Source organism: Eulemur rufifrons, chromosome 7 (genome assembly GCF_041146395.1).
Source record: "Eulemur rufifrons isolate Redbay chromosome 7, OSU_ERuf_1, whole genome shotgun sequence".
Classification (NCBI taxonomy): domain Eukaryota; kingdom Metazoa; phylum Chordata; class Mammalia; order Primates; family Lemuridae; genus Eulemur; species Eulemur rufifrons.
The window spans coordinates 167,016,737-167,034,840 of NC_090989.1; the positions used below are offsets into that span (position 1 = coordinate 167,016,737).

Here is an 18,104-nt window from a genome sequence, read left to right on the forward strand (position 1 = left end):
TTTTTTCTTATATGATAATGTAGCTAAGGAAAAATAGAGTGACAATGAGTATTCTTGCCGTCTTTCCTTTCCTCATTTTCTTTAGACACAGTTGTGTTTGGTTTGATTCTCATTGACTGTTACGTTTTTTAAAAAAATTGAATTTATAAGCAGTTCCTTTTTTGACCAATCTTAATTCAGAGGAAAAAGGGCAAAGGTGAAGTTTGTAGACAATAGTATCAGAATAAATCTGAAGACAAGTTGAGGAGGCATTTGACCAGGAGTATGTAAAGATGAGGCTAATTGTTTGCTTGCAGGAGCGCCCCACCCCCACTCGCAGGTGCAAGTACACACTTAACGATGATTTGTCTTGACTCACCCTGGGGGCCAGGGTGATGAGCCGCTGCTTCTGCTCTTGCCTGCCTCCCTCCAATCTGTTCCCTGCCCAGCAGAGTCATTTTTTAAAAGCACACATTGGTAAAAATGTTCTGCAATTAGGTTATGGTGATGGTTGCCCAACTCTGTAATTATACTCAAAACCGTTATATCTCAATAAAGCTGTTTTAAAGGAAAGCATATTATCAGACCGTATGGACTGCCACCTTAGAGTCCTTCATTGCCTTCCCAAGCTCCTTTAAGGTCCTGCATGATCCTGCCCTTGTTTATCCTCAGTCAGCTCCTCCTCCCCACGCCCCGCACCCCAGGCTTCAGCCAGGCTGGCTTCCATATGCCACAGTTTTTTCTGCCTCAACATCTTCATGCATGTTGTTCCCGTCTTGAACTCTGCCCTACCTCCCTGCCAAGGCCCTCAACTAAAATGTTTCCTTCCTGACTCCTCTCTCTAAGTACATTCCTTCCCCACTTGTAGTCTCTGGCTATATCATGTTTGTTTCATTTCATTTTCACATTTGTTGCACCATATACACAACTTTGGATTTATGTATTTATTGATTGCCCCCCAGTGGACTAGGAGCTCCCAGAGGGCAGGAGAGACGTGAATATACATTGCTGAGTGACTTGTTACAGTAGCATCCTGCCATGGAGAGATCATGAATACTTGTCTAAATCTTACCAAACTCCCTTGAAATTCTCTTTTTGGCCAGGAGGAGTTAGGAACTACTTAAGCAGATGGTGTGTGGAGATGCAATAGATAGTTTGCTGACCAGAAGCACAAAGCTCTGAGAAATTGATAGCCACGGGCCACTGAATAGCTGGCCAGCCAGGATTCAAGTGGCAACTTTAACCTGGTCCTGGAAGTCACAGGTCTCGGGTTTCCTAGGTGGAACGTTTTGGAATCAGGTGTGTCCTCATCATGATGTGGTTCTTGAGCAAAGGGGTGTCATGGTTGCAGTGCGCTCTGTATTTGATCCCCAAACATGGCGTAGGTAGGGCTTATGCCTACAATGTTTTCTATCGTCTACCAGGTTTAAGGATTATCTTGTTGATGTTTTTGTTACTGTGAAGCTTACTTATCTCCAAGTTCTAGAATTGTGAATTGCTTGCTGCTGACACATTTTGCTAGAGTTAGTGGATATGTTGAGGTTTTCAAATGGACCCACAGCCGCATCTAAATAGGGTATCTTTGTCTACTTCTATTAAAAACTACCTATTTCATTCAATATTTCACATGGAGTATGTATGTGTAAATGACTAAGCTGTACAAAAGGCCCATGTTATAAAGTTTATTTCTCATAGATAGAATAAACAGACTGTCACAATTACACATTTGAAACAGAAGAAAATACCAATGAAGGGAATTTATTAATATATCACTATCTTGTTTCCTTAACTGAAGTTATAACTTGATACTTATTTATTTTTATTTTCTTTTTTTATCTTTTTAAGGCTAATCAAGTGAAGCAGTGGGAAAGGAGAAGGAACAAAGAAATCTGTAACTGGTTGTGACCAACTTGATGTTTATTTCTGTGTGGCATGGAAGTCACTTTCTTTTTTATAGAGAATAGCCAAAGTTTGTATGGTTGTAATTGGATATTCTCTACAAGTTAGAAAAATCACTCTACGTTTTTCTGTTTCTACTATTGGGGACATAATTTTATCTTAGACAATTACCAGTAATGCTGGGAGAATAACCTTAGATAACTTCTTTCTTTTGAAACTGTTACATTTTTATTATAGTTTTTAGGGCTTTTTTTCCTCCCCCTTTTGGTTCTGTTTATCTGGAGATACGTTTTTAGTTTTCTGAGGCCCATGTAGAAACATTTTCATTTGTGACATTTATTTACCTTTAAGCAAGTGGAATAACTATTAACTCACAGATATTTTTATGATGCCTAAAATTCAATTTTGTGAAGAATAGTTGTAGTATAGTGTCAGTTGTACAGATTTGGGAGCAATATCTGGTTCAGGGCTATGTGTTGTTTGGCAAGTAACATACCTTTTCTGAATAATTGTACCCAAGCTACAGAACTGTTGGAAGAATTAAATGAGCCAGTGTACTGATGGTACGTTTAATAGAGCCTGCCTCATAGGCAATAATTGACTTAGTAAATAACTTGCGGTTGGGCCAGGTCACGGGTACACACTCAGATGGCTATAAGGATTATTTAAGAAATATAGTCTTAGCGGCTTGGGAGGCAGCCCGTGAGTTTGAGGTTGCTGTGAGCTATGACAACGCCACTATATTCTAGCCTGGGTGACAGAGCAAGACCCTGTCTCCAAAATAAAAAAGAAATACAAATGATCAGATGGGACTGGGTGGAGACCATGGCTAGCTAGACATTGATGACTCTTCTCTAGAGAGCTAGCCACTGTCACATAGCATATTGTTGCCATTTGGGAAAAAGGTCCAGACGTCCTACTGAAAAAATAAAAATACAGATATTGGTATTCTCTCCTGGGTTTTCCCACACTGGCAACAAATGAAACACATGCACACACACGTATACACATATAGTGGGTGAAACAAACATCGTGATGTGGCTGCATTCAGCCTGACAGCCACCTGTGGCCAGTCTCTGGACTGTGCTTGCCAGTTCTGTCTGTCGGTCCCTGGGGATTTAAAGAGATGCCACCATTGTAAAATCGAAAGTACAGATCCGTGGCATTTGACATTACTACAACACTATCCATGACTAATTCTCATTTTCCTGGTAATATTATAGAATCAAGAGACTTGATTCTTTGAGAACTAAACAGTATTAAAATAGATGGGAAGAGATGGTCGTTTTATTTCTGTCTGTTATAATATATTTGAAGCCAGGAGCCCAATTTTTTTTAGGAGGATGCTTCCAAGAGAGAATGAACCATGGTATTTTGCAGATTTTTATCACAAATATATAATAAGCCCCATTATAAATCGGTTTTCTAAGTGTATCTTTTCTCAGATATGTTGGAAAGTGTGTGTTTTTTATTTAGAAAATAGACGTTTTTAAACTATGACAAGAGTTAATAGCAGAGGAAGGGCTCTAATTTTTGGTCCCTTTTAGCTCTGATTTTGGAAAAATATAATCTGTTTTTGGAACTGGTGTTATTTTAGAGTAGAATAATGAAGAGAAGTTCAGTATTTTGCTTCTCTACCTGACTTAGCTCATTGTTACAAGGCTACTTTGGGTTTCTTTTTACCCTTAGGATACAACGTTGCTATGTGATTCCTCTTTCCCTTGGATTGCCTCTGAGTTTTTGTAATTTATTTTACTTAAAAAAATCATGGCTCTATATTAGGTCTTTGTATCCTTTTTAGATGATGAAAAAATTATTTTTGTTGTTGGGACAGTAAGTACATTTGAATATGATATAATAGGTAATCTACTGTAATATAATCTATTGTATTTGAGGTTAGCTCAGTATCACAAACAACTAGAGGGACCATTTGTAATGCAGTAGTTACAAAGGAACACACTTCTTGATTCTACTTTTTGGGACATTCATACAGTACATTTTACTATAATTAATTGAAATACAGGCACAAAGGAAATGAGAGGATGATCAGAATATTTAATTACTTTTAACTATAATTTGATACTTTTGTCCATTGTAGGCACAAAAAGATAAAGATTTATTCATTTTAGACTATTGTGTGGGATTTAATGTTCTTAAATGCTCTTTAAAATTTAGAGAAAATTGTGCTTGATGGAGATTTCGCCATCCTTCAGGGATCTTTAATTTGTTTGTTGTGTGAGTAGTTATAATAGATATAAACAGCCTGCTTAACTGCTTTGCTGCCATTTTGGAAATCTGCCTTCTGTATTTAAAAATGTGAGTGCCTATTGCTTATTTTTAGTGGGCTTATTTCTTGGCAGTGACTCTGGCACTAGAACTAGGACTCCTTATATGAGAGCCATCCATCCATCATCCTAAGTAATTTTCATTTTGGCACCGGGAAACTAGAATTTCTTTGTTCTGATGTTTTCAATTCTGGTTGGAAGCTGACATATTCTCCTAGGCTTCTAAGTCCTTTGGAATGACCTAGAATTGGACATACAGTGGAAATACTCTCATGTGTTATTGCACTATTTTGCTGTGGGTATAAGATGTGTAACCACATTGTAACCATTTACAATGGATGTTCTCCTTTGGGATGTTCTGATCATGAACTTACTCTGATTTCATCTCTACATAACCTTTGCTATATGACCACTTTTTCCTGTGAGGGATCATGGCGTAGCAGAGATCACGTGGACATTATTGGTTCAATATGGTAAAATGACACAGTATTTTGGAGGAATGCAGTGGTTGTTTTGGAATTCTTGGTGACCATATCTTTTCCTTTCTTAGGGGGGACCTCAGACTTCCACTCATATTCAGGTATACAAATGCATATGTAAGCAGACCACCTTTGTTAAAACAAGACATTAGCTGTACTCTGGAATTTCAATTCACACATTTGCAATTTTGGAATAAAAATATTCTCTATATACAACAACACTTATTCTTATCCTGTGTAGACATGGTGACCCTTTCTTCTCTCTGACAGTAAAACTTAGGAAAAAAACATCTGTGTCAAGAACACTGTTTAATGTGGTGTTCAAAGGAGCTGGGCTCTTTGCATGAAAAATGTTTAGCCTGCAAATTAACACAGAAGAGTTAACACAGCTTGAAAGTCCTTTTCCCCCCCTTAAGTCAAAATTTCTGTGAAACGCCGAGAGTAAGGATTACACAGAATGCTCCTGAAGATGTGTTAAGGCAGATGGGCTACACATCTGCTTTTATAGTCCCAGAATAAAAACATTTATTCTTATAACTATGTCCGGTGGCTCTGGGAAATTAAATCATGCACATAGCAAACAGTTTTGTTAATATCTTCAGTGGTAGGTAACTCTTAGGATATTTTTGTAGGAAGGGATTGGGCCTTTGGGTCTAGAAACATTTTTATCTTTTTCACTTCAGGCTGGAAATGAGGTAGGCTCAGTAGAAGTTCTGAGAGGAGACAGAGTTTATGAAAACTCCCTGATGAAAATACCTGTCACTCATTTAGCTCTCTGCCTAGCAACCAACTTGACTTAAGATTCCTCCTGCTGAGTGAGACGTAAGCATCATTGGCTAGTTAATGCTGTTGGTTTTAAAATCTCCATTTTCATCTTGTCAAAATTGAGAGACTCAAATTCTCCTGTATGATGGGAGTAGCTGGATTCTTCCTTTCTAAACCCATTTCATTATTATACTATCCAGACCCTTGAAGATTGTTTCAATTTAATATTACTCATGTCCCGGTTTGTCAGCCCATTTGTGTACCTCTGTGTGTTGGCTAAATGGCACTAGAGATGACCTCTTGGAGGAGGAGTATGCAGCAGTGTACATACAGTATAGACTACTGGGCATCCCTCTATCTTGCATAACTCATAGTCCAATTACTTACTATGTTATAACATGACTAAAAGTCCTCCTAAGCTTTCCGCTGACAAATTATTTCAGCTCCGTAAACCATAGTGGGCTTGGCGCTGTAGCACTTGATAGAATATATGTTTGTGTAACACCGCCTCCTCCCTCTTGTTATTCACATGATAACCATAGGTAGATTTACACTTACTGTCTATTCTGAAGAGTGAAACTACATATTTTCATAAGTATACTGCATTTTTAATTGTGTAATTAAGTTGCTGACATAAGCAAGTATGCAATTTCACATTAAGGTGAGGATCTGTAAAGGCATTCATTTGCATAATTTAATTTTCTGCACAGAAGATACTGAAAATCAATAGCATGATTCATAGCCATACCATATCATTGCCATACTGCAGTTGGTTGGCTGTTTGAGCTCAGAAGAGTGCAAAGAGTATTAAAATTGATTGAATTTGGTGTGCTGACTCTGTATCTTTACTTGTGAACCACAGACTTGTTTCTATTTGCAAATCACTGCTCCTTGCCAATAAAATATTCAGTTGCTTAATATACTCTATCTACATTTTTGAGTGCTATTCAAATAATAGTTTTTTTTTTTAAAAAAATCACGTCATCATTGATTAGAATGCATTTGAGGAGGGGACGTAATTGTTTTCTTTTAAATTATGCAAGTACCAGTAATACAGTAATGTGTCCTTAGGCGATTTCGTCATGTGAACATCATAGAGTGTACTTACACAAACCTAAATGGTCTAGCCTACGCCACACCTAGGCTATAGGGTATGGCCTATTACTTTTAGGCTACAAACCTGTACAGCCTGTTACTGTACTGAATACTGTAGGCAGTTGTAACACAGTGGTAAGTATTTGTGTATCTAAACCTGTGTAAACACAGAAAAGGTACAGTAAAAATACAGTATTATACTCTTATGGGACCACCTGTCATTGACCAAAACATCATTACGTAGTATCATGACTGTACGTGATTATGTTCTTATTTGATGGGGAAAAGAAATCACACATTACTGACATAGATGGAGTGAAAGGGAAAACTAAATAGAATCACCTTTAATGAGTAGTTTATCTGTGGGGAAAAAAAAAAATCTGATGGCAGAGTGATAAAGTCCTTTGCTCCTGTTTGTTTTTGAGTTGCCTCCCCAAAGATTTGTTTATTAGGGACTCAGGATCATTCCCTTTCTGCTTCATGATTTCAGTATTTGCTGTTTCTGATAGGTGGGCTATGGCTAGAAAGAGTTGGTGAAGGAGAAGATGGTGATTTTGCCTGTGGCTTTGTAAACGCACACATACGTGTACATACAGATAGAAATACATACTCTTACCATCCCTACCCCCCCCAACACAGACACCACTGGCCTTTGTATCATTCATGTATTCATTCATTCATTCACTCACTCACGTTGATGAACACGTACCATGTGTTGAGCTCCACTGTGGGTAGTAGGTTGACAGTTGTCCGGGAATACACACGTGCTCTTCATTTCCCGGGAGCGTAGAGCCCTTCAGAGGCCACGCAGCATGCCCTTCAGAAAGTTTTCCTACCCGTCCTGCCCTTGCTACGTAAAACCCACCTTGAACCTCAGTACTTTGGGGAATGCGAGGAAGACAGGTCTAACCCACTCCTCGGGATGGCTCTGTCCCCTCTGTGACCTCTTGTCAGTTGATCTGTATTCAGCAGCGCCCATATGGCTTATTTTTGTCCCAAGTGAATTACCTTTAGACAGTTGTGCCGCTCGGCTCAAATCCCTTACACCACAGTGTGATGTGTATGTGTGGCTGGGGTGAGGTCCAGGGCATAGGTTTTATTTTGTTGTTGTTGTTTTATTTACTTCTTATTTATTTATTTTAAAGCTTCCCGGGGTTGAGAGTCAGAGTTCTAGTCCAACAATGGCCTTTTATGGATGGAGAAATTGATGATCAGGAGTTCAGATGGTGGGTTAAAGGACACCATCAGTATCATTTGGGGATCTTTTGTGTAAAAGAGACAGAAAAATGTGCTTTAGCAAGTAATTAGTTCATGTAACTATAGAGCCTCAGAAAGGGCTACGTTCACATCGGCTTTGTCCAGGGTTTAAATTTTGTCACCAAAATTGATCTGTAGATTTTGCCCCCTCTGGCTTGGTTCCATTTTTCAGATCCTCTGTTGATCCCTTACTTGATCCCCAACCATCCCCTCAGGCTTCCGGCTCATGTCGTAATACTTTCAGGAAGAAAGAAGAATCTCTGATGGGCCAGTGTGCCCACGCCTGAACACATCACTGTGGCCAAGAGTTGGTTTACAGTGATTGATTGGCTTAAGCTGAACAAGGCCCCACTGCTAGAGCTGGCCATGATGGTGGTGACAGAGGGTAGCTGTCCAACCCAGGACACGTGTAGGCGGAGTTGGGTATGATTATTACAGAAGCAGAGCTTCCACAGCAAATTTCCACTGTATTGTCAGCCATTTAAAAAGTACTGTTTACCCCGTGCTGAGTTAGGAGCTCTTGTCACTGTAATTGGTGTTGTGTTCATAACAATCCTACGAGGTTGGCACTTCTTAGCTCTATCTTACAGGCAAGGAAACTGTATGTAATGCTCACCTTCATGGAAGCCACATTTGTTACTCAGATGGTGAAGACAATGTTTTATTCATTTTCCAGTGGGAATAATTATTTGCAGTGGGAATAATTATTTGAGGCACAGTAAAGAGGTACATAAAAAAGTTTTCCATATGCACAGAAAATAAATAAGCCTAAAGATAAATATATCTAAAAAAAAAATAGACAAGGAGGTGGGAAATTTTATTTTTGATCCCTAGAAGCTTAGAATGGTCAACTTCCTGGGGATATGAATGGCGTATCTGCAGAGTTGTAGGATGGTTTGCATGTTAGGTACCTGAGCCTTCCTTGTACTTTAAAAATGGGTAGTAGCTTAGATTTTGACTCCTTCAGGTCCAATGAATAGAAATGACACCAGGTTTATTTTTTAGATGTGTATCTGGAGTTTATGAGATTCTCAATTTCCCTCTGTAGGGTTCATCTTCTATGGAATGTCTTTGTTCAAGTGTTACTTCTCTTAAAGCTAGTCTTGGCAACTGAAATGCAATCGTGAAGTACTTTACAGGTTTCCTAATTTTTCTTTATAGCTGTCATGTTGTCAACAAAGCTAATGCTATCGTGGTGATATTATTATTCCATTGACTAATTTGGAATAAAGAATGTATCGTGTTTTTCTGGTACCATCTTCATCTTAAATCGAATATACAGTTCCCCAAACCATTTTCTTTGCTTTTTAAAAGCACGCTTGATTTTGTTTGGGTGCATTTAAATATTAACATAGTCAGCTAGGGTGTATTGTTTGAGTATAATTCCATTTCATTTTGGATTCTGGGCACCTGTGATATTTGTTTTCTCACACGTCAGTGCATTAGGATGTGGGCTCACAACAAAAGAAATTTGCATCCATGAAGTGGCTGGGAAGAGAGGACTTTGAACTACAGGCAGGTGGAAGCTCTCCATAATGGGGTGGAATATTTTTGCTTTCACTTGGTGGATTGTATGTGTTTTGTGATTTCAAATATACATCATCAAGCATGTTTCTTTTCTGAGCATCGTTGGCCTTGGAGGGTTTCTTGTTTCATATCCTCAGGTACTCCAGGTGACTGTTAGTGGCCTGAAGGATGTGGAAGACAGGTGCTGATCATGAGAGTCTCCCAGGCCTCAGATGGTGCTGCATTTGGGTGGCAGAGGCCTTGGCTTTGGTGCAGGATGTTTATTTTCAGTTTTCTGATCTGCATGCTTACCTGTGTGACCTGGAGCCAGTTCCTAAAGTCCTCTAGCCTTCATTCCTTCATCTATAAAAGAGATGGAATAACCTCTAGTTCTCGGAGGCCTTTACACCCAAGGCATACATCCAGGTGGGACCAAAATCGGGGGTATCAGGTCTACCAGTTGTATGGCCTCTGGCAAATTAAAATTACTTCACTAAAGTTACTTCACTTACTGAAGGTTTATCTTTGGAATGGTCCATTTGTTGGGACCATTGTGTTTACTACTTGGTGGTGTTTTTGCAGATGAAATAAGAGAATGTATATAAAGTGCTTAATGTGCTGCGCTTTATGGCACAAAGTAAAGGTTCACTGTAAGTGATTATTAATAGTAGTACTAATTATGACAATCTGTCTGGACTATCTATAGGTTTTTTTGTTTGTTTTGGTAAAATAAGTTGTTTTTAGTCAGTCACCCCCCAAAGTCTCTGATTCTGTGAAGTCACCCGGCTGGGTTCATTTGACCCTTCTGTGTCCAGGCGGGTGATGACTCTGTCTCATTGCGGGTCTCCCTCTGTTTTAGCACTGACAGAAGGCTACGTCGGGGCGCTCCATGAGAACAGACACGGCAGCTCTGTGCAGATCCGGAGGCGCAAGGCTTCAGGGGACCCGTACTGGGCCTACTCCGGTAAGTCCAGCTGTTCTGATTGGGAGCATACAGGCCAGTTTACATCCCATTAAACTCACTCAAAAGCACACTTTTAATTGCTTTCACGCCTGAGTTCTATTTGTTCAAACCTTTCCTGGTTCACTAAAAGTTGAAATCATCAAGCCTGTTTTTCTTCAAGGTTATAAGTACCTTGATTTATCTCTCCCACCTGTTTTTCTCATCTTGTTTTTTTTTTTTTTCCCCTCAATTTGCATTTATTCCTGAACTTCACTTGTTAATGAGTTATTGTACCAAACTTGTAATTTTCTGAAAGACACAGCTTTTTCTTTTCTGTCTTTTCAGTTTTCCAGTGGCTGTGATTTCAGAGAGCAGAAAATATAGGGTTAGTCTTGAGCTACTAAATATTACAAACGTCAGATATCAAAATGGTCTGTTATGCTCTAATCCAAGAAATGCAACTTTATTTTTAAATCGTCTTGTTTGAATATATTTTAGCCCTCTATGATATTCTGCAGTTCTTGTCATTTTTATTTTTACATTTAGCCTTTGAGCCAGTGAAGAGAGAGAGAGTATTGTTATAGCAGTGTTGAAAATTACTCTGGAAAGAATTTTCTTACATTTTAAGAGGAAAAAAATGAAGACCTAAAGCTATATACAAACCTTTCTGGATTCTACTTCTCACAACTACCAAAGATACGATAGGTGGATTGTTATTGCTAAAAGAGATTTTGATGCTCAGAAATAGAGGGAAAATGTATTAAAGCTAATTAAGGAGCAATGCTTGAGGAAGATAGACCACATTGGAAATGACTTTGGCACTGAATAATTCAAATTCCTTTTATGAAAGGGCTTGGAGGCAGGGAGTATTAGTCTTAATAATAAATGTATGCATTATGCAATGTTTTGTACAATGCCGTTGCATATAGAGCTGAAAGGTTTCCATTTCATAATGATGCTCTGGTTTAAATTCTGAATTTCTACCTGCGAATCCTGTTAAATTTATGTCAGTGTAAAATTTATAGTTCTGATCTTTAATTACGTCTTATCAATTGGCTTTTTGCATCCTTTTGTCTATTGATAAATCTCCTGCCCCTACTGGGAGAATAGTCTATCTGTTTTGTTTTGCAATGAACAGATAGTGATTCTGAAGTCTTCCATCACACCCAGTTCCTTGTGATTAGAATTATCTAATTAGAGCCTTTTTGTCACCATTTCTGATAAATGAAGGAAATTGGGAGATGAAAGCCAAAATTACATATATATAGCTTCTCGCCAAGACACCAGAAGAAAATTTATCATTTTGTACTCTGTGCCTCTGATATCAGTCAGGAGGAGGCATAAAGTGGCTTGCTATTTACAGTTCGTCAATTTAGAATAATAATGCTGTTAGGAAATTGGAAGTTATGTCCCATCAGCATCTCCAATTGCAAATGGCAGTGAAGAAATGAAAGGCCTAAAACTTTTCCCATTACTTAGTTAAGAGTGTACATTAAGTGATACCATTTTTGTGATGCAGTGATTATTGATATTCTTAATTCTGGTGGACTTAAGGAGTCTCTAATTTGTATTTCTGGAATGCATGGTGTCTGGATTTGGATATGTCTCTTTCAGTGGAAGAGCCAATGGTTCAAGTTCAGGGGTTGGCATACTTTTTCCGGAAAGATCCAGGTAGTAAACATCTTAGGTTTTTCAGGCCATATGGTCTCTGTTACAACTGCTCAACTCTTGTCATTGTAATATAAAAGCAGCCATAGCCAATTCTGCACAGATTGGCTGTGTTCTGATAAAGCTCTGTTTATGCAAACTGGAATTTGCATTTTGTATAATTTTCATGTGTCAGGAAATATTCTTCTTTTGATTTTTTTTAATCCATTTAAAAAATATAAAAACCATTGTTACTTTGCAGCCTGTGCAAAAACATGTAACTGATTGGACAAAGTCCATAGGCTATAGTTTGTCAGCCTTATTCTAGTTAGTTTTTTTTCTGGAATTCAGCTAGGACAGTTATATGAGGAATTCCTCAGAAGGATGTGGACTGGTTTGGAAGAACCAGTGAAGTCATTTGCTAGGTGTAATAGAGAAAATAAGAGTAAAAGAAGAATAGCGGAGTGAAACAGATATCAGTGGATGTAATACAGTTTTTATGCTTGAAAAAGTTCTTCAAAATTCTGCAGTATCAGTGGTTGCTTCATGCTGGAGTTGTGCAATATTGTCATGTCAAGAAAACTTGGGTTCTATTGGAGACACTCCTTCGCATTTGGCCATTGGATAAGGAAAGGGCAGGAAGGAGTAGGATTTCGGGTCTGTTACTTGTGGTACTTCAGACCAGTGCCTTAAAACCACAGCAAACCAGCTTTGGACCTATATGTTCCCCTAGATATAAATGTTGCCTGACAGTTGGAACTAGGGGAACCAATTCTTTGCTAGGGGAAGTGTTTCTAAATTTAGTAAAGGTGAAGGAGGCATTCCTGAAAGATTGGTTTAATGGTCTAGATTTTAATCTCTTACCTCTGATTCTCTCATTTGTCTTAGTTTCTCCTAACATAATGCCATTGGTGCGTTAGGAGTGGGGTATACGGGAGTATAAATTTTGAAGTCATATAAATAGACCATAGTTCACATCTAAGTGTTGTCAGTTACTATCTTTATGATGTTGGAAGGCCATTTAATTGCTTGGAGCCTGTTTCCCCCATCTGTGAAATGGGAATAATTAATAGATAGCACTTCCCCCATAGGATTGTTAAGGGGATGAAGTGAGATGGTGTGTGTGAAAACTTTGACATAGTTTCTGGCATGAAGTAAGTAGTTAATATTACTTTTGCTGCTGTTGATGTTGTTGTTGTAATTCTCAGTGGGTAGTCATGATTGACAGGGGTGATTATTAGATAATTCTGAGAGCTGAGCAAGTTAGACTCTATCAGCCATAATTCACAGATGTTGCGCATTTGGGGATTTGGGAATGAGGGTTAAGCAGACTATCCTCAAGTTCAGAGGCTGGCAGACTGCAAATTGAAGCCTTTTTTTTGTCAGTAAAATTTTATTGGAACGTACCTTTACTGATTACATTGTGTAGTGTGTAGTGTCTATGGCTGCTTTCATGCTACAACTGCAGAATTTAGTAGTTGTGACAGAGACTTTTTGACCAAAAAGCCTAGAACATTCCTATCTGGCCCTGTACAGAAAAAGTTAGCCCACTCCTGCTTACATTAATACAGCCTGGGTTTGCGAGCAAATGTTAATCTGACTCATATACAGAATTGTTTCAGAGATTTGGAAGACAATTTTTTTCGCTTGCATTTTCCTTGAGCTGGAATATCCTCAGCAAGTCTTTGAGGTAGCATTCATAGTGTTTCTGGTGATCTTGCTTTTGGAAAGAACTTGGGAAAAGTGAGGATGAAGGTAGGGGCTGCGGTGCAGGAGACGGAGGGGGAAGATATGTGGGTGTTGGCTGTTGTGGGTTACTGCGTTCTGCTCCTTGGGTCAGCTTTGACCTTTGTGTGGGTGGGGTTTGGTAAACAATGCTGACCTTGGTATTCCGGTGGCATCTGCCCCTTCTTCACTAAAGGGAGTACGTGAGTTTTCCAGCTGTGGTTAGCTTGTTTTTAGGATATTGTCCTGATAGCAATTCATTACTATTAGAATAACTTTTCACTCTAGAATTTGCCTAACTTATTTCAGTTTCACTGCATCACCTTGGATAATGCAGACACCCTATATATATTTGAAATGTTTAGACAACTTTACTTTTGTAGGCTTACCAGAAAATACCTTTGTGAACACCTACAACTACAGCAGAGAGAACCGTTTATCGAGGAACCTGGAGATAGGTGTGCCAGTCCTGTTGTGGTCATCTGCAGATGGGTTATCTCCTGGTTCTTAATTTCATCCACTGTAAAAAAGGGGTCATAATATCTGAGTTCAATGTGAAAGCATCATCCATAAAAGATACGAAGTAGAAGATAAATGTAAGATACTATCAACTGTTAATAAAAGCAATGTGTTATCTTTGGATGTCTTTTTTTATACCAATGTAGACAAAAATGAGAATGACCTCTTTATGTATTTCATGTAGAATTACAATGAAAAAAAAGTAATAGTTTAAGAGTATCTCACTGGAAGTATTAAAACAATTTCTTTTCTATTATTTTTACTCAACTAAGATGTAGATTTTTTTCCATGTTACTTGAGGTGATGACAACTCAGGAATTTTGGAGTTTGCCCAGAACTTCTGTAATTATTACACAAAAAGAAACACACGCTAGGTAGGTCATCCTTGTGGGAAAGGGAGCTGAGAAACAAATCTGGAGCAAATTCATTTGGAAATTTGAGGCATTTTTATTAATATAAACCTGACTACTCCCTCCAACCCCCAGAAACTTAGAGAAAAACAGGTTGTGTGGTTCCCCCCCACCCCAACCTGTTTTTTTTGTTTTTTGGGAGACAGGGTCTTGCTCTGTTGTTTTGGGTATAGTACAGTGGCATCACCATAGCTCACTGAAACCTCAAACTCCTGGGCTCAAACAATTCTCCTGCCTTAGCTTCCTGAGTAGCTGGGATACAGGTGTGCGCCACCACGCCTGGCTGATTTTTCTGTTTTTAGTAGAGATGGGGTCTCACTCTTGTTCAGGCTAGTCTTGAACTCCTGGCCTCAAGGGATCTTCCCACCTCAGCCTCCCAAAGTGCTAGGATTACAGGGATGATCTACCACGACTGGCTCCTTTTTTGCATTTTTAAAGCATTTTTAATAATCTCTATCTTATGTTCTTTTTGTGTAGAAAGAACTTCAAAGAATCTGTACAAGGGGGACATTTTTCATTGTTAGAGGAATCTAAAATTGACATGTGTGATGACCAAAATTTCCTGCAAGAAGTGTCTGGCATTGGGCTGGGTGAGGGTCAAGCAGGATTATTCAAAGAAGCATTTCTGCCTTGGCCAGGGGACATCCACGGTCCTTTCTGATTGTCCTGGGGTTTTATGACTTGCTTAGCTGTAAAATGAAGATAAACGTGCACACCTGGCAGGATGGCTTTGAGGATTAGAGGTAATATCTGTAAGCACCTGGTATAATTTTTGGCCACTACCCTGGAGTGGAGTACGTATTACCTATTTGGCTCTTAATTATATGCCATCTCCCTACACTATGTATATAAACATCTTGTTTTATGACACCTATGCGTGTGTAGGCATGTGTCTCATTTCCCCAGCTAAATGTAGAATCCTTGAGGACAAGGATTATAGCTTATAATTCATTGTTTCTCCTGCAGTGTGGCAGAGTATCTTGTTTTGTGCCTATTCGGTGCATATTTTTCAAGTGGGCAAGTGGATGGACGGATGAATTAACTCATGCCAGAGTCTATGCTTGGGAACTCACTAAAGGAAGTCCTGCCACGAAATTCAGATAAATTAGTGGGTGATTTGCAAAAGGTTTCACTGTTGGATCCCTTTAAGTAACAAGCTCCCCTGGTGAACTTAAGATATAATTAAATTCCTAAAATTACATTTCCATTCCTATTTTTAAGAATGTCTGTACAGGATAAAGCAAAATATACATGCCTGCAGAAGTCTGCCTTTGTCATTAGAAAAATGAAAGGCCCTGTAGGACCTCAAGTTTTAAGGTTAATATTGTTGTATTATTTCCCCCTCTCCTAAAGCCTCCTGTGAGGTGTCTTAATAAAATCATTTCCCTAGAGATGTTCTCGTCACAGTAGAGACCTTCTGATCTGATGGAACCGCAGGGGAGGAATCAGCCCTGAGATTCACCCTCCTGTGTCTCGGCTCAGAGGCTGCCTCTGCTTTGATGCTTAACCTGACCCATTTCTCCCTTAACTCCTCAATCTCCCTTTTATTTTTTTACAATTTTTATCTTTTCTACATATCCCTATTTATTTACGGTTTCTAAGTACAAGTTCTTCATTTATTCCTTCACTGCACTTATTAATTGCTTATTGTATGCCAGGCGTTGTGCTGTAATGGGAAGGGCCAGAGAGGCTCCTCATAGAATTGTTGTTGCCAGATCCACATCCTATAAGGAATAATAACTTATGAAGATCCTAGTCTTTAAAGATGGGCACATGGTATTTGCCAGGACATGCAGAGGCCTTTGGCATGAAATAATCTGGCAGGGGAACTCGAAACAGCTCAAAAGGTCTAGAGCATATGATAGGATGGAGGAAGTTAAGGGGATGATGCAGGATATTGGAGTTAGACTATGGCGGGCCTTATGATGGTCTGCTAGTGGCGTAGAACTTCTTACTGTGGGAGATCGCAAGTCATTAGAGGGTTTCGTGGTGAACTTGGACTACAGTTGGTTTTATGTTGAAAACCACTGGTTGCTGGCCTAGGGATGGGTCGGAAGGAGGAAGAGGGCAGGATGAAAAATGATAAGGCTGTTAACAGTATTAACACTGGGGATTTGAGAGATAAAAGGAAGAGCCCAGGGGAATTCATTATCATTTGTACATGGAGGAGAAAGCAAAATGACTTGTCTAGGACTATCTCCAAGATGATTGAAGATGGCATTGCATTTAATTTAAAGCAGTAAATGAGAAGAGTGGTGAGTCTGTTGAAAAGATAAAGCATTTGAACTAGAACCTGTTAAGATGTAGTATATATAGTGTTTTGTCCACATTTCTTATGCCCTTCAGACTTTATATTCTGGGAGTAGAACCTTTGCAATTAATCTTTGTATTTCCCTTTTCTACCTAAATGTTTTTGGTCAGGAGGGCCTCAGGTAGGGAACAAATTGTAGAATAAACTGTTTCTTCCTACAGGTACTCTATTTCTTTTATACTTAGTCTGTGATTACAAGGATAGATCGTGTGAGAAAAAACACATATGGTCACACACTAATCAGAGATTCATGTAGAAAAGAGAAAAATGTGTTACCATATGCTTAAGGTACCTTGAGCATTTTTCAATACTTGGCTTTTTTCCCTCCACTATTTGAAAGAAATTGTTCTCTCAACTTAGAGATGTTTTCTTTTTCATTTTTTTTTTTTTTAACTTTATTCTAATCCTTGCCACTTGAGTTCTAAAGTTTCTTGGCATCTTCTCTCTGGAGATGGTTTCACAAGTGTTTATAGAGTTAATGGATGCTAACGTATATTATAAGAAGATACAAATACATTTCCATGGGCCCATGTGACCCTGGGAAGAGTCTATTAGGAAGATGAAATATTGTTCAGTATTGTGTTGGTATCAAGTAATACATATCAGTGATGACAATTTCAAGTGTTGCTATGATGGTGCATTTAAAACATGGGTAAGTGAAAGGCTGAGAGTTTGGGTTTTAAATTGACTCTGAAGGGAGTGGGTTGATAGAGGCTTTTTGGAAGACTCTTTGGCCATTTATGGAAAATGGTAAATTTTGATAGTTTTCATCGAGTGCTTCTGCTTCTAGGAATTTGTCTTTCAGAAACGCAGATACCTGTCGCCATAGTAACATTGTGTTTAACAGCCTAAATGATTGTCAGTAGAAATTTGAGTAATTACAATACAGCCTTATAATGACATACTTACCTAAATATACACCAAAATGAAGTGGGTTCATCTACAAGATATATTAAAATTAAAATAATATGAGTAATACGGTCCCATTAATGAATAAAGCTGAGGAATCTGGAGACTACACATAAAAGTTAATTGTGGTTATCAGCGAGAAATGAGGGCTATTGCGTTTTTATATTTATATTACTATAATATTTTAATATTTTATACCGGTATATCTGGAATATTCAATTTGTTATACTAATATATCCTTGACTTTTTTTTTTACATGATCCTTTTAAAATAGGCGGCTAAATTGTATCAAATTAGGGCAGTTCTCTTTGTAACAATTTTCAGGGAGAGAAAGAAAAGAAAAGCCTAAGAGGGAAGGCAGAGGGAAAGCAAAGG

At 38.6% G+C, this 18,104-nt stretch overlaps 1 protein-coding gene across 4 annotated transcripts in view; it reads left to right on the forward strand.

Annotated features, from left to right (window-relative positions):
* Positions 1–18,104, forward strand: part of PTPRG (protein tyrosine phosphatase receptor type G) — a 668,714-nt gene that overhangs the window by 152,457 nt on the left and 498,153 nt on the right. For all 4 annotated transcript variants that reach the window (XM_069476009.1, XM_069476010.1, XM_069476012.1 and 1 more), the window contains exon 2: positions 10,125–10,229. In XM_069476009.1, coding sequence (XP_069332110.1) covers positions 10,125–10,229 — 105 coding nt within the window. The remainder of the gene's footprint in view (positions 1–10,124; positions 10,230–18,104) is intronic.